Raw genomic sequence first — 19,500 nt, 5'->3', positions numbered from 1 at the left:
ACATGAAGTTTCTGTTTAATATGTAGGCCGTTGAGCAAGCATTGTCATGTCATGGTGCACGCAGGGCCACACCAACATGGGCCAGACTGATAAAACAGTAGCATTAAAAGAACCTGCCTTGTCTTGCCCTCCAAGATGCTATCCAACCACACAGAAGCCAATGTGTAGAATAAGTTGAAAAATGTCCCACCTCAGTTTAGAAATCTACAATGAAAGGTCTGAATGACTTACATATGCATAATAAGGATATTATAAGAATAGCCATATAGCCTGCAGGTGACAAAGGACAAAGGATCTATGGGCTCAGTCAAAAACAAGATAAAGGGAAAGTGCAGGAAAGCATCAGTGTCAGAGGCAGTGTTGTTTGAGCTAAGCAATATGCACAATGTGGGCTAAGAGGTAACCCATGTAAAAAGGGTCTAATCCTACTCCGGCAGGACAGGCTTGGTGGTTCTATGAGTCAGCAGTAATTTGTTCAATGCCTGGACATTTTTTTCATATATATGTTCACAGTGCCATTGGATGCTCAGAATGTTATTCAGATGCTCAGCATCTGTATGTAGCTGGCCTATGTCTTGTGTGCGTGTGGACTGATTGCTGTCATCTTTGCCAGCACCACCTCCAAATCAATTAAACACTTTAGGCCACGCCACTGCATGCATTATAAGTAATGGTGAATTTTAATGGTGAAATATGTACTTTTGTCCAATGTTTCTGCTTCTGTCTGAAATATAGCTAATGTGTAATACTTCAGCCCATAGTGTGGTTTATTCATTTTTATCTGGACGGTCTCTGATCAGGCTTTTTCATTGACTATTGTTCCTTGAGTGAGAAAATGCACAAAATGCCTTAAGCTGAAGTGATTCTTTCAATCCGTGAAGTGCATGGAGTGGCTAGAGAATTACATGGACCTCTGATTGCAGGTTCAGCATTCAAGCAGAAAATTATGGTCATTGCTAGTCCTTGACCACCAATAATTGGTGGCTCCTTGCAAATGAAAAAAGAAATGTCCATTAACATTTCTTTAATTGTTTTTACCTAAGTAGTAACACCACACTATCACTAGGCCCATTCAAACGTGCAACAGTAGTAACATCCCCCTTCCCAAACGCACCACAAGTGATCAGGAGGGGAATGTTCAACAGTCTGCTGATGCCATGGCAACCGAAAGTCATGATGGTGTCAGTAAGAAAAGATCAGTAACCTGACCCCTTCTACGCTGGAACATGCATTGACAAATTTGCCTGCCATATATTGCTTTAATAGATTTTTTTCCCCTCAGACACTGGTCTTGGTTTCATTTTTTAGTTATACTGAATTTGTTTAGTTATACTGAATTATACAGATATTTGAACATTTTAAATATATTCTGTAGCTGCAATTCAGCTCTTTTGAACAATGATCAAAATATAATGGTAAATTCTTAGATTGTACGATCATTAATGTGAAAGGGAATGGAGAAATGTCAGCAATTTCCCCACATACCAATACACAAGATTAGCCATCAGGATAAGGAAGGGTTTATTATTTAAAAAAAAAAAAAGAAAAAACTTCAAACAAACATAAATTGCATAGCCAAAGTATTTGCAACTTACAAATGTGTACAATCATACACTGGTAAAACAGCAACGAATAAATTAATACACACAACAATGGAATGTGTGGTACATTTTAATGATTTAAATAAAAATTAAAATATTTAAGGTTAAAGGTCAGGGCTAAAATTCAGTCAAGAAACGTCAAGGCACTTTAAAAGTTTTCTAAAATGATTGATGCCTTCACCACCAAGTCGCGCCAAGTTCACATTTCTTAGGATAATTTAGAGAAATTTTCTTTTATAAAAAATGAGACATGAGAGGAACTTGTGGCATGTTTAAAACCCCTGCCTGTGAGGAAGGTTCACGATCTGGCCGCCGCCGCCGCCGCCATGTTGAGCGCGGCGCTGTGGAGCTGACGCGGGGAGGGTAGAGCCCCGGGAGGGGGGCGCTGCTGCTACTGCTGCTGGTGACGCAGGAAAAACACCCCCCCCCCCTCCCGCACACCCTACACACCGACCAAAAAAAAAAAAAAAAAAACACACACACACACACACACAAGAAATCAAGGAACTGAGATCACCTCACCACCATCCACATTATATGATGTGAAATAGCATTTGCACGCTACACGTTGCCGTTAAGGAAATACACGGGAGGGATTGTTTTTTTTTTTTGGAAACTGGAATAGACGGGAAGTCATATCTAATTCCTGGTAAGTGTCAGCCGAACAGCTGCCTGGCGAGCTATTTAATGGTCAAGTTAGCCCAGCATAGTTCTATGCTTCACTAACACTATTATTATTATTTTGAACGTGCGAGCTAAGTGGCTACGCAGACAGCGCGTAATCCCGAATAACCTCTCGGTGGGTTCGGTCGGTGGTGGCGTGACAGCGGGTAATATTCAGTCCAAACGACGGCAATGTTACGGCGGAACCCGACTGGAGAAGCCGGCTGATGCCTGAGTGTCAGTGGGGGAAAAATGGCTGACGGCGGCCTCTTCTTTCTCTCCTCGGGCTCGGTAACACCATAACATCTACCGCATTTTAATACAAGCGCGCTTATTGTAAACACGGGGCACAGAAAAGGCTAGATGCGCCTTCCACCCCCCCCCAAAAAAATCCGAGAAGTCGTTAGCCGGCAGCCTCTAATAGCTGTTAGCACAGTTAGCCGAGGCTAATCAGGAAACGGGGCCTGGACGCACACTAAACACACACTAGGCCCACTGACCGATTAGCGCTTTAAAACCAACACGGCTGCGCGATGTGGCAGCTCCGGCAGGCTGCTGCGGATTTAGGTTTTTTTAATTCACACTTTCGGATGGCCAAGGGAGACGCTACGAGTGCACTGAAGTAAGCGGCGGAAACGCCCATGACAAGGCTGAGACCTCTTGAGTGGGGGGAAAAAAAAAAAACAGGACTGCGGCTAAGCGTTAGCAGTCTGCGTTAGCTTAGCTTAGCATAGCCTAGACCGGCAGCTGTAGCTGCGAGCAGAGACAATTACTTTGCCCGCTGGCCGCTAGCTGGGAGGGTTGAATTGTGCCTCATAAAAATAAACTTTACTGGACTTCAGACTGCGAGCGCGTCGACTGCACCGCTAATGATGAATTGACGTAAATATATATATAGCTAAGCTAACAATGCTAGACCCTTTTTTCAGTCGACAGATTTTTTTTTTCCTTCACTCGTTTCCTAAACGTGAAACAGTCATGAAGACCGTTCTTCACAGGGTTGTATTTCCCACATTCCCTTATTTTCGTCTGCACTGCCAGCATTATGATGACTGCATATCTGTTGTTAATTGCTACTAGAAGTATCTGTACACGAATGTCTGCTATTTTAGCTGTACCGAAGGGTTCCGTTTTAATTCCCTGCGTCTTGTTATCGGGTTGCAGTTGAACTGCATAACTATTTAGCGCATTCTATAGCGTATTTGTGCTGAATGTGTTGTGCCGTTCCTGGTTATTTTGACATATCGTGACGTATCGTATGGTGAGGTAGCTGCCGGCGCTTAATCGTAGTTAAACTGGTAATTACGTATGGAATGCGAATCGGCGAAACACACGTAAACTCGTTATCTAATCATACTTTTTGCGTAACCGATTGCAATAATCTCTGACACCGTGGGGCTTCTGTGGGCGCCAGCATTGCATATGAGCAGCAGTGATTTGCAAGTCACCCCCGTGGCTAATAATAATTCTGATGTTTATTTGGGAAATATTAGAAGTGACACCGGTCAGAAATATCTGCCTTATTGTGCCACCGACACCTGAATAGTGCTGGTGTATAGTGCTTTCATAGCCATATATTTGGAATCTGAAGATTTTCCTCATTGGTTCTTATTATTCCAAAAAAAAAAAAAAATTTTGGACTTGAACGAGCAACTGTTTTTGCATTTCTAATATTGAAATGTAGGCATTTATTGTTTTTTCAGTCCATTTCAACTCACCCCGACAAGGTTTTTTTGTGTATACAACAGCTCATATAGACTCAGAAGCAGATCATCATTGTAATGGATGCGGAACATGGTGCACTATCATGTGAAACGACGCAGAAGCAACATAACAATGTAGTTCTTCAGCGCTGGTCATACCACAGGCAGTAGCTATCTAGTTGGACCAGATTGAGACGTTCCTTGGAGCGCTGGAAAGTGTACACAAAGGGCAGAAAGAGACAGCCGTTGTGGTTTTGTGACGTAGCATGGTCAATGTTTCAGTGACCTGATTCAGATGCAATGCTTGAACATTTTTACATAGTTTTCATTAGAAAAGGATACATTCGGGACTCCCCAAGTGTATTGAAAGAACTTGAGCATGCATGAACTCTGTTTCGGGGGTTTTGCAAAGTCACTGTAAAAAATATCCTGAAATAAAAGTGAAACTGTATGCTCAGTGGCAAGGAGAGATTTTTTCTAATGCATAATTAATCAAATGAATAGCCATAGACTCTGAATAGCCTGTTATCTAGCTGGAATTGTTTCTGCTGGTTTTGAGAGTTGGAGCAATTCATGGTTTGAGGCATTTTTCAAGGTTACAATACCAGAAAGCTGCGGTTTTTGAGATTTAGACTATGTATTTTTGAGAGAGAGGCGTAGACAAAGTGAAACTGGAGTGGATTCAGTGTGGCTAAGGAAGTGGGTGACACCTTTCAACAGGTGTGACATGGAACATGCCATATAAATGGAAAAAGTTGATTTTAATGTGGTTGGTCTAAAAAGAAACTTAAAGCCTATTGAACAAAGTAGCCAACTGACAATTTTCTTTTTTTAGGTTTCATTTTGAAGTTTGGTCATTAATTGTGCTACTGATGCATGGTGAGATGTGCTGTCAAGATTCAATGTAAAAGCACATCCAGCATGATTAATCCATTTGCTTGTAATCAGGCCCAGTGGACTCTTTAGTCCAGTACATCATCTCTTTGCAGACATCAGCGAGGGTGGGGGGTGTCAACAGTAGGGCCCGTCAAAGCCCATTGAGACATACTGCTTGTGATTTACGACTAAACAAGAAATTAATATGTTCTTATTGGTGAGATGCAGTGACATGCCATCCTGACATGCAGTACATTTGTTGTCCTCCAGAATGATTATTTTGGGAAGTCTTTCATCTCCTGTTAAAGACAGGAATTAAATTAAATGAGGGAATAAATCAATTGAAAGGAGAAATGAGTGGTGTGTCTAAACCCCATGTGAAAGGCCCCAGCCTTACAAATCCAGACGCATATCGCAAGCATGGGAATTAACGTCCGAGGTAATTGACCATACACAGGAAGTAACATGTTGATACCCAAACATTCCAGGTTAGGTATGATGTTTTTTTCTTGACCACTGACAGGAGACATGTCTATGTCTTTTTTTTTTTTTTTTCTTTTTCTCATTGGCTGTTGTCATTGACCACATTATTGGCAATAAACGTTTTGGATAGGCCCACAGAATTGGACAAAACCATTTTAGCATTGTAGTAGGGAGACAAAGTGGAATGATTAGCCACCAACTGTATGGTCTGCACTTGAACCTTAAAATGCATATATGCAGGGTCCAATTACACCCCTGCATGCTGGTCATCACCTGTGTGACTTGGAAAAGCGCATTAATAATTGCAACATTTTGTCATCTTTTGTGCAGTGCATAGCTCCCAGCTGCAAGCTCCCAGTTTATTTTTATTTATTTTTTAAATTTACATTTATCCCCCCCACCCCTCATCTGTGGCTCCCACGTTCATTTCCCCCTTGTGAATTTCCTGGCAGAACCATCATACAGTTGTCACGGTCTTCTGCGTGCACTTTTACATGCTTGTCTAGCCGGGTTTTTTACAAGCCTAACATAAAAATCATCTCATCTCAGTTGCGGTTTGCAAACAAGTGGTCATGGTGAAGAGGTCAACTGGCTGGCTGGATGGTGGCCTGGCCAGGTGTCAAAGTTTGCTGCTTAGACTTAGACTTAGACAGCCGTGAAAGTTATAGTGCAGTTGGCAAATCGCCTCCACGTTCCTTCGGCTGACCCAGTGTAAGCGATAAAGGGCAGTAAAGGGTAAGGACAGGAAGGAGTCTAGAGTCTTATTTCTCTGACTACTTAAGCTGAATTGTCCACTAGCTTGTTTCATTTGTCTGGTCTTGGTACCATCTTTTAGGTTGCGGGTGTGTTGGCCTTGCAGGATCGCAGAAAATATTTCACATGGCAGCAATTTGTATTGTCAGTATGGTTTGTTGTGTTGATTTGTGCAATACCCAGGGGATTATAGACAGGATGCCGTGGATGATATTGCAGCACTGAAAATAGATATTATTGTGCTAACGAAGTAGCAATAATAACATGTGGAGTGTACAGAAGTGTCCCTCGAGGCACCAAGCAGCGTTTCGATACAAGGGGTGCACAGCTTTCAGGTGCAATGCTGCCCCTCAATATTTAAAGGTCCCCTGACATAATTTTTTATTTTTTTTTGTGTTAGTGGTCCCTTAATACTGTGTTGGAAGTCTCTTTCCGAAATTCAGCTATGGTACAGAATTACAGCTGCTTTTAACCAGTCACGTAATGCGATTTCTCCAGGACGCACCATTTCGGTGTGTGTAGCTTTACATGCTACCAACGAGGAGGAGAGCGGCCTATAGAACGGAGCATGAATTTGCAGTGATGACGTCATCAGCACCATTCACCAACCACAATGTTTGGTGCAGATACGAAGTCAGCATTTTTCCAGAAAAAAAAAAATTAAAATCACTTTTGAATACATAAGGGCCAAATTCTAGATCCGACTATCTGAGCTGCTGCTCTCATTTGCATTTATCAGACGCCCTTATCCAGAGCGACTTACAATCAGTAGTTACAGGGACAGTCTCCCTGGAGCAACTTAGGGTTAAGTGTCTTGCTCAGGGACACAATGGTAGTAAGTGGGATTCGAACCCGGGTCTTCTGGTTCATAGGTTACCCACTGGGCTAGCGGGTGGGTGGGCTACTACCACCCACCCACTCTCTGAACGGCCAGGCAGAATGGCCAAAGCATGCTTTCTATATATTGCCATTTCTAGTCAGTGCAGGACCATATTAATGTTTAATAATCCCACAAGTGAAATTTTAATGTCGGGGGACTGTTTAATGGCATTTTCTGGCAGTTCTCTTGGCGTTGGACCTTGAAACCTGATCAGTTACATCAATGTGTCAGAACTAACACCCCACTTTCTTCTCCTCCTGCAGGTTATGCAATGGTCTCAGCAAATCCTCCAGTGCTTCAGGTGGTGCTTTCACTTTCACACGTGTGCCGCTTCTCTGCCAGTGCTGAGGAGGCACTGATTTCTTCTCTCACTACTGCGACCTAAGCAGACAAGATTGCAAAGATCTGCCCCGTGTCGAGTATGACGGCCACGACGCGTGGCTCTCCAGTCGGGGGAAACGAGAGTCAGGGACAGGGCCAGGCTCCTGACGGCCAGTCCCAACCCCCACTACCCCAGAACCAGGTCAGTTACACATAGACGCATATTTCTTTTTTTTCCAGTGGTGAACCTGACTCAGTGGAAGCCCTAAAACTGAATGAGCAAGACCCAAAACACTCAATACATATAAACAATAAAAATTATTCTGGCTGTAGCAATAGCCCAAGCTACATGCCCATGTTGCCCATACCTACATTTTTCTCTGGGGTGTCAGCGGACAAAAATGACCTCTGCTGTGGACAAAGCAAACAGAGACTATCAGATCTTTAATTTAAGGGTTCTCAGGGACAGTCTTGTGGTCATGTCTCTTTCACACACTTCCATGCACTTCATTCCATATTCCACAGGAAATATATCCCATAAAATATGTATGTATAATTGATGTTAAAAACTAAGCGGAACAATACTTTGTTGATTTAGATGTTTTATCTTGTTAATTGTGAAATACATAAATGTATTTTCGTACATTGGTGACTGAATGAGAGTGTGGCAGCAGGCTGTGGATGTGTGTACTTATGTGTTATCTGTAAATGTGACTCAAGATCATGGAGAATTGATTTGCGGTTTCTCCACAACCCTAAAATATAGATTTATGCTTATTAACACATTTACATTGGAAATACCTGAATATATAGAGAAGTAGATTTATGTGTGCATTTATGCTTCTATATGGATCTTTGTATTTTATTTTCTCTTTAAAGTGAGTTTTCCTTTCACATTTCCCAGTCTGCAACTACATGAACTGTGCTTGGCATTACATTTCATTGTGAGTAGAACATTAATAAGCTGTTTTCTGGTGATGCCACAGCGTCCTGTTCTGCAGCACAGGGTATTTGATTACCGCCCTTCAGCAGTTGCACACACTGGGTTTCCTTGCCACTGGCCGGTCACAGTTCTTAGCCGCCTCAGTGGCCACAGAGTGAAGTATTAGTAGCTGCCAAGGAAGAGAGGGGTGCGGTAATTGAATTATATTGCGGGGAGGGGGGCTCACTCCCGTTTAAGCTCAGATAGACTGCAGCAAGTCTGTCCGCATCTTGAAAAGAGGGAGAATGGATGAACGTGAGCAGCGCACAGCAGAACAAGGCCTCCAGTTGGTTGGGCTGAGAGGCGCACAGACGTGAGAAACGCGTCTGCCTATGTAGGTCAGCCAAGCATAAGGAGTCTTTTCCAGAATACGCCCCCACATTTCCCAAGTTCCGCAGGCTCCATTCGGAGGCGCTGCTGTGGAAGCTCCGACGTGCATTCTGGGAGTTTATCGCACTCCACAGGAAGCTGTAAAGAAGCACGTCACATCTCGGTGCATGGTGAATGTACATATACACTTTATTAGGCACACCTTGCTAGTACCAGGTTGGACCCCCTTTTGCCTTCAGAACTGCCTTATTCCTTCGTGGCATAGATTCAACAAGGTACTGGAAACATTCCTCAGAGATATTGGTCCATATTGACATGATAGCATCACACAGTTGCTGCAGATTTGTCGGCTGCACATCCATGATGTGAATCTGGATCCATCACATCCCAAAGGTGCTGCTCTATTGGATTGAGATCTGGTGATTGTGGAGGCCATTTGAGTACAGTGAACTCAGTGTCATGTTCAAGAAACCAGTCTGAGATAATTCGAGCTTTATGACATGATTCATTATCCTGCTGGAAGTAGCCATCAGAAGATGGGTACACTGTTGCCATAAAAGGAATGGACATGGTCAGCAACAATACTCGGGTATATTGTGGCATTGCAACGAAGATTAATTAGTACTAAGGGGGTCAAAGTGTGCCAAGAAAGTGTGCCATTACACCTCCACCTGTCTGAACCATTGATGCAAGGCAGGATGGATCCATGCTTTCATGTTGTTGACGCTACCATCTGAATGTCGCAGCAGAAATCGAGACTTGTCAGACCAGGCAACATTTTTCCAATCTTCTATTGTCCAAATTTGGTGAGCATGTGCCAATTGTAGCTTCAGTTCCCTGTTCTTAGCTGACAGGAGTGGCACCTGGTGTGGTCTTCTGCTGCTGTAGTCCATCTGCCTCAAGGTTCGACGTGTTGTGCGTTCAGAGATGCTCTTCGGCATACGTTGGTTGTAATGAGTGGTTATTTGAGTTACTATTGCCTTTCTATTAGCTCGAACCACTCTGGCCATTCTCTGACCTTTGGCATCAACAAGGCGTTTGCACCCACATAACTGCCACATAAATGGATGTTTTCCCTTTTTCAGATAATTCTCTGTACACCCTAGAGATGGTTGTGCGTGCCACTTTCAAAGTCACTTAAATCATCTTTCCTGCCCATTCTGAAGCTCGGTTTGAACTGCAGCAGTTCGTCTGGACCATGTCAACATGCCTAAATGCATTGGGTTGCCACCATGTTATTGGCTGATGAGTAATTTGCATCAACGAGCAGTTGGACAGGTGTGCCTAATAAAGTGTATGTGCAGTGTAGATGTGCTGACCGTAAGTGTGCCCATCTTGTATCCAAATAGCCCATTGAATTCACCATCTTCGGTCACATACACATTACCAGGCCTTTGTGGACTGGAGCATGCTGAGCGGTATAAGTATTTCAAATTGTCCTGTTAACAGAGACAGCTGATGTTGTCTAAACCTGAACAGATTCATCTCTAAAGGTCCTATGACAAGAAAATTACACTTTGTGAGATTATTTAACATTAATACGAGTTTCCGTAGCCTGTCTATGGTCCTGCAGTAGCTGGAAATGGCCATAGGTGTAAAGAGTGATTTGGCCATTCTTGCTTCGGCGTTCAGAGAGCAGCAGCTCAGACGGTGTTTGTCTTTACAGTGTTTGTAAAGACAAACACTGGACATTTCTGGACCAATTTCAAAATAAATTGCAAAGACGAAATCCCGCAGTCCGGAAGGGCATATTGGACCATGCAGGGCAGACCATATTTTACTGAGTACCTTTGCACCCCTAATGTAAATGTAACTTTTATTATAAGTTCTAGTGTGGGATCACCAGCATTTCAGGGTGACCAGATGTAAACAGAGCAAACATGGGGAAGGTGCCAATGCCAATAAGGCAAACTTATGCAGAGTGACTTGCTCAGGCATACAATGGTTTAAACCTGTGCCTTTTGGTTCATAGGGGAGTGGTGTTGCCTGCCAGGATACTGCCTCCCGTGATATGATTTTGCTTTGTCATCTGAAATGTATCCTGTGTTTTATTACACAGAAGACCATATAGACACTAATGCTGACACCTTAGTAGGTCCAGTAATCCCCATCCTTTGGCACAGACATGTTCTTTTCCTTTTGGTCATCTGCAGCATTGCATTGTTTGTTTCTACTGCTGTCCTCTCAACTATTGGATTTCAGGGTGGGAAACCTGGTCATCCTGATTCCATTCCACGAGTGAAAATCTCTCCACATCCTGTTTGAAGCCTCCAGTGGAACCCATTCTCATTTTCCATCTTTTATATTGCAGACATCCTCCCCGAACTCCTCCAATGAGAATTCCCCAGTGAGCCCTCCTGATGATCAGGGCCAGGGGGAATGTCCTCCCCAGTTGGAGGAGGAGGAGCCAGCTTTCCCCCATGCCGACCTAGCCAAGCTAGATGACATGATTAACAGGTACAGTAATGCTGTGCCAAAAATTCAACACAAGTTCAGCACAAGTCACTGAATGTGTAGATATTCCTTTTTCCATGCTGTTGTGGCCTTTATAATCAGTTTGCATTTGTTCTGCAGACCCCGCTGGGTTGTTCCAGTTCTCCCAAAGGGTGAATTAGAAGTTCTCCTTGAAGCTGCCATAGAGCTTTGTAAAAAAGGTAATCTTTCCCCATTATTGCTTCAATTTGTTCCTTTTATGTTAGGGACCATGTTCTGTTCTTGCTGTAAAATAAAACAACTATAATTATTAATGTCATCAAACCAGCTTGTGCCATAAAGCCCTCATTAAACTTATCTGCAGGGGAAACCCTATTTAGCCTTACATCAGGGCCTTTTTTGCACACTGTAAAAAGCGACTTTTTAGGGAGAAGGTTGTAAAATCTTAAACCTGTTTTTTTACCTTTCTTCCCCCTCTCCAATGTCTGTAGGACTTGATGTCAAGTGTGAAGCATGCCAGAGGTTTTTTAGAGACGGCCTGACAATTTCCTTCACGAAAATACTGACAGACGAGGCTGTTAGTGGATGGAAGTTTGAAATCCATGTGAGTCGGCACCAAACAATACGAGAAGTTCCGGTGTTCATAACAATTTGTTTCTTTTGCTATTTAAAAGCCAGCCGGTGTTTTCTTACCGAGCAGCACACTCATAAATTGAGTTCTTTATTAGGCAGCTGAGTGCCGCAATCAATGCCCTCCCTATCACACTAGTCTTGCTTGCCATTTCCATTAGACTGCATAACAGTGATCAGAGGGGGGTGTCTGGATGCAACGGCAAAACGGAGCATCCAGTCGGTGTACTGCCACAAAAAAGCGGATTAATCAGTCATGGCTTTTGTGTGTCCAACCCCTCAGAGATGCATCATAAACAACACACACCGTTTGGTGGAGCTGTGTGTGGCCAAGCTCTCTCAGGACTGGTTCCCCCTTCTCGAGCTGCTGGCCATGGCCACCAACCCCCACTGTAAGTTCCACATCTACAATGGTACCAGGCCCTCCGAGACGGTGCCCGCGGGTGTTCAGCTGGCCGAAGACGAGCTGTTTGCTCGCCCGCCTGATCCTCGCTCTCCGAAGGTGAGATGTCTGTATTCCTGTCTGCCTTGACTGTGGGTTTTTTTTGTTAGCATTTTGAACGTGTGTATTTCTGAAAAGAATAATTAATCTGTAGGAAATTATTTTATATACCTGACTGACTTGGGTAAATGCTCTTGGAGTTGTTTGCACAGTTACACATTTACATTTATGGCATTTATCAGAAAGCAGTCAATTATAATGAACGTGGTTGTAATTTTTGTTCTGACATAGCTCTCAGTTAGGGGTTTTGAACAGGCATGAACATATGTGTCTCTTTAAAAACACCTCAGACATCACATTAAGCCGTACCTGAGATGCAGAGTAATGCTGAAAGAATTTGCCGTGCACAAGAATTGACTTCAGCCAGAGATTGGGCGAGCTGCTGGTTCGCCAAGTGAAGTGTGGGCAGCAGCATGCCTGAGGAAACCCGGGTCCTTTGCCTGAGAAGAGAGCAGGCTCTGACGCTGTCGCTCGCGTAGGAAGCCTATCTTATCTGAAAGGCCCATTCTGTCACGGTCTGATGTCACCACCGCGTGTGGCTTTCTGTTTCTTTCTCTCTCTCTCTCTGTCTGCAGGGCTGGCTGGTGGATTTAATAAACAAATTTGGCACGTTAAACGGGTTTCAGATTCTGCACGACCGCTTTATGAGTGGCCAGGCGCTGAATGTTCAGATCATTGCTGCACTCATCAAGTAAGACGGTCACAGATTCCCCCGTCATTCACAATTGGCTTTGTCTCTTCCCGTATGTCACTGCCTATTCTGATTTTCTGTTTGTTCCTGTTGCCAGGCCTTTCGGGCAGTGCTATGAGTTTCTCACATTGCACACGGTGAAGAAGTACTTCCTTCCCATTATAGAAATGGTTCCTCAATTCCTAGAAAACCTCACAGATGAGGAGTTGAAAAAGGAGGCCAAGAATGAAGCCAAAAACGATGCTCTGTCTATGATAATCAAATCTCTGAAGAACCTGGCATCGCGAGTACCAGGGCAGGAGGACACAGTGAAGAATTTAGAAATTTTTAGGTTAAAAATGATTCTTAGGTAAGCACAAAAATGGGGTTTTTGCTTAACATGTTTATTGGTAGATTGAATTTATAACCTTATGTTTTTTACCGCCCAACAGGTTATTGCAAATTTCTTCTTTTAATGGCAAAATGAATGCACTAAATGAAGTAAACAAGGTGATATCCAGCGTGTCCTACTACACGCATCGTCATGGTAATCCAGAGGAGGAGGAGTGGCTGACCGCTGAACGGATGGCGGTACGTACTGATGACAGTAGTAGGCATCATTGATTTGAACTGGTCTAAGCATGATTCTTTATTAGGGGAGATTTTTATTACAGTTATATAATATGCCATATTGGCCCCTGTATAAATGACCACTTTAATTAAAACACTTGTTACATACAGTACAGGCCAAAAGTTTGGACACACCTTCTCATTCAATGTGTTTTCTTTATTTTTATGACCATTTACATGGGTAGATTCTCACTGAAGGCATCAAAACTATGAATTAACACATGTGGAGTTATGTACTTAACAAAAAAGGTGAAATAACTAGTTTCGGCTAGTTTCTTCAAAATAGCCACCCTTTGCTCTGATTACTGCTTTGCACACTCTTGGCATTCTCTCGATGAGCTTCAAGAGGTTGTCACCTGAAATGGTTTTCCAACAGTCTTGAAGGAGTTCCCAGAGGTGTTTAAATCTTGTTGGCCCCTTTGGCTTCACTCTCCGGTTCACCTCACCCCAAACCATCTCGATTGAGTTCGGGTCCGGTGACTGTGGAGGCCAGGTCTCCACTTTTTGTTAAGTACTTAACTCCACATGTGTTCATTCATAGTTTTGATGCCTTCAGTGAGAATCTACCAATTTAAATGGTCATGAAAATAAAGAAAACACATTGAATGAGAAGGTGTGTCCAAAATTTTGGCCTGTACTGTACATATGTAGTAGTCAATTTTATCAAGCTATTTTCCCCAACCTTTATTTTAAATGATTTTTTCTGTGTCTGTACTGAATGAACCAAGTTCTCTGCCTTCCAGGAGTGGATTCAGCAGAACAACATTCTGTCAATTGTGTTGCGGGACAGCCTGCACCAACCTCAGTATGTGGAAAAGCTTGAGAAGATCCTGCGCTTTGTCATAAAAGAGAAGGCCCTTACAATGCAGGACCTGGACAACATCTGGGCAGCCCAGGTAATAACAATATATTAAAACTGTAATTTGAACTTGTAATTAGGGTCCATTGGCAGTTTTGATATGTCATTTTTGTCTTTGTCATCAGGCGGGAAAGCACGAGGCTATTGTAAAAAATGTTCATGATCTTCTGGCAAAGCTGGCTTGGGATTTCTCCCCCGAGCAGCTGGATCATCTCTTTGACTGCTTTAAGGTGAGCTGTTACAATGTTTTGTGAACAGACACAGACTAGAATGACAGATTTTAGTTCTTGAGAATGAACCCAAATATAATGTGTGTGTGATGTGACAGGCAAGTTGGACCAACGCAAGTAAAAAGCAGAGAGAGAAGCTCCTGGAATTGATCCGTCGGTTGGCAGAAGACGATAAGGATGGAGTGATGGCTCACAAAGTTTTGAACCTGCTGTGGAACCTGGCCCACAGTGATGACGTCCCAGTTGACATCATGGACCAGGCACTTAGTGCTCACATTAAGATCTTGGACTACAGCTGCTCTCAGGTGTCGATCACTGTGTTGTCATTTTCCTATTTTACTTTGTTGTAGCATATAGTGGCCAATGCAACAGTCATGATGTTAATTGCATGATTGTTAATTGCATTCGTTAATGTAATTAAGTCTCAGTGCAATTGAATTGTTTGCGCAACTGTAGGATCGAGATACACAGAAAATCCAGTGGATTGACCGTTTCATCGAAGAGCTGCGAACCAACGACAAGTGGGTGATCCCTGCCCTGAAGCAGATACGTGAGATCTGCAGCCTATTTGGAGAGGCTCCTCAGAATCTGAGGTAACAAGGCCCGCTTCAACTATGGTAACCGAATAGGTGACTGCTACAAAAAAGGCTTGACACAGGGCAGGACAGCACAGCACATAGCTCTAGGCATTGCTGCGTCTGCCACCTAATAATGTTTTGTTTCTTAAACACACAAGGCATGATCTCCCTGTGGACTGACATCACATGTAGCAGCATTTTTATGCTAAAGGCTTTAACCATTAACCATAATGCCACGGTTAACAAAATGCAGTGCATCTAAAGGAATATTTACTGTTTTATAGCAGAAGACAAAAAAAACATAGTGCACATGCCTGTTGTTTTTCAGAAAGAAAATACCTATTAACATACAAAAGAGCTTAGAGGGGTAAGTCTAGAGCTAATCTGGGGACTGTTGTCTCCACTCAGATCCTAAATCTAGCTCTGTTGTGCTTAAGATTTTGTTACAATTCTTTGCTTCTTTTTTTTTTTTTTTTTAAACATTTATGTTCTTGTTTTATTTAAATATGCTTCTGCAAACCTGCTGTATCTCTGTTGCGCCAGCTTTTGATGTTAGAATTCACTGTAACATATCAGATGGTCTGTCTGGGTCCTAGGATGCTTCACTCACATTTTCCAGCCCTGTACCTCAGCGGCGTCTTTAATATATATTTACATATATAAATATATATATACTTGTTGTTATATATATAGTTTTTTCCCCCCCTTCTCTGAAAGCTCTGCCTTCATTGCCTTTATGACGATGGTGCTTCTTTAGGAGAACAGGGGAGCTGTCTATACTGTCTGCGGGTTAAGGGGCTTTATAGAAGATTGCTATGTGTCTGGGTAACACACACACAAACACACACACACACTCATGCATTACAGATGCTTTTGCTAAAAAAGCCAGTTCTGCCTAATGAGGCACTCTTGTCATTTGGGAGTGTTAATGAAATCAAGAATCCCTTTTTTGTTTCCTCCTTTCTTGTGGTGCAGGAGTGTGAGCTTAAAATAATTTCGAAGACCATGTTAAGACTGTTTCTTTCACTCACACACACACACACACACACACACACACACACACTTTCCCAGACTTTGCTTTCAGTTTTGCTTCCCATGCCCTCAGTCTTCCTCATCCTTGTTCTCCTCCACATCTGTCTTTCCCCCACATCTCTGTATTTACAGCCAGACACAAAGGAGCCCCCATGTCTTCTATCGCCATGACCTGATAAACCAGCTGCAGCACAACCATGCCCTGGTCACATTGGTGGCTGAGAACCTGTCTGCATACATGGAGAGCATGAGGCAGTTTTCCAAAGGTTAGTGCTGCCTTTTTGATACACAAACACTGTTAAAGGTCCCATGACATGAACATTTAACATCAATATGAGTTCCTCTAGCCTGTCTATGGTCTTCAGTGTCTAGAAATAACTATAGGTGTAAAGAATGCTTTGGTCATTCTGCTTCGCCATTCAGAGAGCAGCAGCTCAGACGGTCTGATCTGGAATTTGTCACGTTACTTCGTCCTGCCTCTCTCCTCCTCATTAGCATTTAAAGCTACAGACACCAAAACGGCGCGGCCTGGGGAAATCTAATTTTGTGACTGGATAAACGGGGCTGTAATTCTGCACCAAGGCTGCATTTCAGAAAGACACTTCAGATACAGTATTAGGGAACAACTAAGACCTTTATGAAAGCTAAATGTTCATGTCATGGGACCTTTTAAGCGTCGTATTTTAACCCACTGTCAAGGTAACTGGAACAGTGCACTCCAGTGCCCAACTGGAAATTCAAGTTTCATGGAATGACTTGTTAATCTGTCAACTTAGACATCTGCAGTCTCACTCTGCATTCTCTGGTTTGCAGCAGAGCATGCTGATTTTGACCCACAGACCGTGAGGCCAGGAAGCCGATATAGTCACGTGCAGGAGGTCCAGGAGAGGCTCAACTTCTTGAGGTATGGTCTATTTATATTATTAGGCGTTCAACACGCCCGTGGGTCTGTTTTTATTTCAGTATATGGGCTGTGAAGAAGGAATCTTAGATAATTGTGCCTGTCCCTAGGTTCCTATTGAAGGATGGCCAGCTGTGGCTGTGTGCTCCTCAGGCCAAGCAGATCTGGAAGTGCTTGGCGGAGAATGCAGTGTTCTTGTGTGACAGAGAGGCCTGCTTTAAATGGTACTCCAAACTCATGGGAGATGAGCCCGACCTGGACCCAGATATCAATAAGGACTTCTTTGAGAACAATGTGCTGCAGCTGGACCCTTCACTGCTCACAGAGAATGGCATGAAGTGCTTTGAGCGGTTTTTTAAGGCAGTCAACTGCAGGGAAGGAAAGCTGGTGGCCAAACGCCGGGCCTACATGATGGATGACTTGGAGCTCATAGGCTTGGACTATCTTTGGAGGGTAAGAATTTGCAGATCATTTCAATAATTTGGATCACCAACCATCATACCATTTCTCCAGTAACCAAAATTGTTGAATCACACCAACGAGCATTGTAGCTCTTGTACTTTGTTCCTTTTTTACTTATATTTTTTTACTTGATTATGATTGTTGCTGGTTGATGGTTATTATTTTATAAAGAATCTTATGCAGCCTGGCTTTTAACAGTCTGGTGAAGCCGGTAAAGGTTGAGAGATTTCCAGTCTGTGCTCCACTATGAAGGTGATCGTTTTGGAAGATGGCTAAAAGGCTTGTGACCCACTTAAAAAAGAAAAAAGTGAAGCATGAAACGTACATGTAATAAACAATTTCAGCGGTTTTCCACTTACTCCCACAGATAAATTAGTTTTTTAAATGTTTTAGCTCATTTTCTTAAAATGTGAGCTTCTGACAAAAACACTGTCCACATTATCTTTTTTCCTTTAATTAATTGCATACTTCATGATTTCTATTACATGAAATGTTTTATAGGAAGATGTTTTAAACTCCATTATCAATTATATTTTATATAAATGGGGTGACAAAGAGATGATGTAAGTCATTAAAGCTGCATGTGAAATTGTTTAATGCATTACTGGACTTTTCGTTATTTGTATCATGTATTAATTAGCTGCTATAGAGATGGACGACTGCTTTGGTTTTGGATGATAATGGTTCTTTTAATGTCTTTAGACTGGGGCATTTCATTTCATTTGCGTTCAGCCTGCATATTTTAATTACATAACTCGTCTTATCTTTTGTATTACAGTGTAAAGTGTGGCACTCATACAGCTAAACACGCTATGCCCTAAAACACCCAACAGATTGCAAGAGTTGCAGTGATTTGTGTTTGAACAATACTGACATTGTTGCTTTTGTACTGAGCAGGTTGTGATTCAAGGAAGTGATGACATTGCTAGCCGAGCAATAGATTTGCTAAAAGAGATCTACACAAACCTTGGACCAAAACTGCAAGCCAATCAGGTAATGTCCTACATGCTGATAGGTTTTTATCACTCATTAAATTTGTATATCTATGTTTCTGTGAGTTCTAGGATTTCTTTCTCCTGTGTCACCCTGTAGGTTGAGATTCATGAAGATTTTATCCAGTCATGTTTTGATCGGCTGAAGGCATCCTATGACACTCTGTGTGTGCTGGACGGGGATAAGGACAGCATTAACTGTGCCAGGCAAGAGGCCATCCGTATGGTGCGTGTGCTGACTGTTCTGCGGGAGTACATCACTGAGTGTGACAGCGACTACCATGAGGAGCGAACCATCTTGCCCATGTCCAGGTACCAGGACTCCTGTAAATCCTTTCTTTAATTTTCAATTTTTTTTTTAAAAAGTCCACTTTACTTAAATTGCCCCTTTTTGTTTGTGTTTTCAGAGCATGCAGGGGGAAGCACATAACCCTCATCGTGCGCTTCCCAAATCAAGGTCGCCAGTTGGATGACCTGGACATCTGGTCACATACCAACGACACGATCGGCTCAGTGCGCCGCAGCATCCTCAATCGCATAAAAGCAAACAGCACACACACCAAGATCGAATTGTTCATCGGAGGGGAGATTGTCGACCCTGCTGATGACCGGAAGTTAATAGGGCAGCTCAACCTCAAGGATAAAACGGTGAGTTGATATTTAACATTGTAAATTAACCTTTGCTTTACCTTTTCCATTTTTAAAATCCTGTTTTGTTTTTCCACAACCCTTCCATGTTCTGTCCCACCTCACCCCAGCTCATCACAGCCAAGCTTACCCAAGTCAGCGCCAACATGCCTTCAAGTCCTGACAGCTCCTCTGACTCCTCTACGGGCTCCCCCGGGAACCATGGCAACCACTACAGCGACGGGCCCAACCCTGAAGTGGAGAGCTGTCTTCCTGGAGTGGTGAGGAGAGATCCACGTCCCGTCATGCTGTAATGGCTAAAAAACCTGTTGTCCCTGTCTCCCCCTTCTCCCCTGTTCTAA

The 19,500-nt window shown here is 43.0% G+C and overlaps 1 protein-coding gene across 4 annotated transcripts in view; it reads left to right on the top strand.

Annotated features, from left to right (window-relative positions):
* The first annotated feature begins 2,080 nt into the window (after positions 1–2,080).
* The window catches only part of usp9 (ubiquitin specific peptidase 9), a 32,732-nt gene continuing 15,312 nt past the window's right edge, over positions 2,081–19,500 (top strand). Inside the window, exons 1-21 of one of the 4 annotated variants that reach the window (XM_028991030.1) lie at positions 2,081–2,250; positions 7,223–7,482; positions 10,904–11,049; positions 11,167–11,246; positions 11,517–11,629; positions 11,939–12,157; positions 12,733–12,848; positions 12,946–13,197; positions 13,280–13,418; positions 14,201–14,353; positions 14,442–14,546; positions 14,645–14,851; positions 15,003–15,139; positions 15,453–15,491; positions 16,289–16,422; positions 16,970–17,060; positions 17,168–17,510; positions 18,417–18,512; positions 18,612–18,823; positions 18,919–19,159; positions 19,270–19,419. In XM_028991030.1, the coding sequence (XP_028846863.1) occupies positions 7,381–7,482; positions 10,904–11,049; positions 11,167–11,246; positions 11,517–11,629; positions 11,939–12,157; positions 12,733–12,848; positions 12,946–13,197; positions 13,280–13,418; positions 14,201–14,353; positions 14,442–14,546; positions 14,645–14,851; positions 15,003–15,139; positions 15,453–15,491; positions 16,289–16,422; positions 16,970–17,060; positions 17,168–17,510; positions 18,417–18,512; positions 18,612–18,823; positions 18,919–19,159; positions 19,270–19,419 (3,075 nt within the window). In that variant the 5' untranslated portion in view covers positions 2,081–2,250; positions 7,223–7,380. Of the gene's footprint in view, positions 2,251–2,791; positions 2,887–3,127; positions 3,147–7,222; positions 7,483–10,903; positions 11,050–11,166; positions 11,247–11,516; positions 11,630–11,938; positions 12,158–12,732; positions 12,849–12,945; positions 13,198–13,279; positions 13,419–14,200; positions 14,354–14,441; positions 14,547–14,644; positions 14,852–15,002; positions 15,140–15,452; positions 15,492–16,288; positions 16,423–16,969; positions 17,061–17,167; positions 17,511–18,416; positions 18,513–18,611; positions 18,824–18,918; positions 19,160–19,269; positions 19,420–19,500 lie in introns of those variants that run through there. The other 3 variants (XM_028991031.1, XM_028991032.1, XM_028991033.1) reach the window with 3 other exon arrangements.

Source organism: Denticeps clupeoides, chromosome 9 (assembly GCF_900700375.1).
Source record: "Denticeps clupeoides chromosome 9, fDenClu1.1, whole genome shotgun sequence".
Classification (NCBI taxonomy): Eukaryota; Metazoa; Chordata; class Actinopteri; order Clupeiformes; family Denticipitidae; genus Denticeps; species Denticeps clupeoides.
Note: the sequence above shows the minus strand (reverse complement) of the source record. Positions and strands in the feature narration are given on the sequence as shown.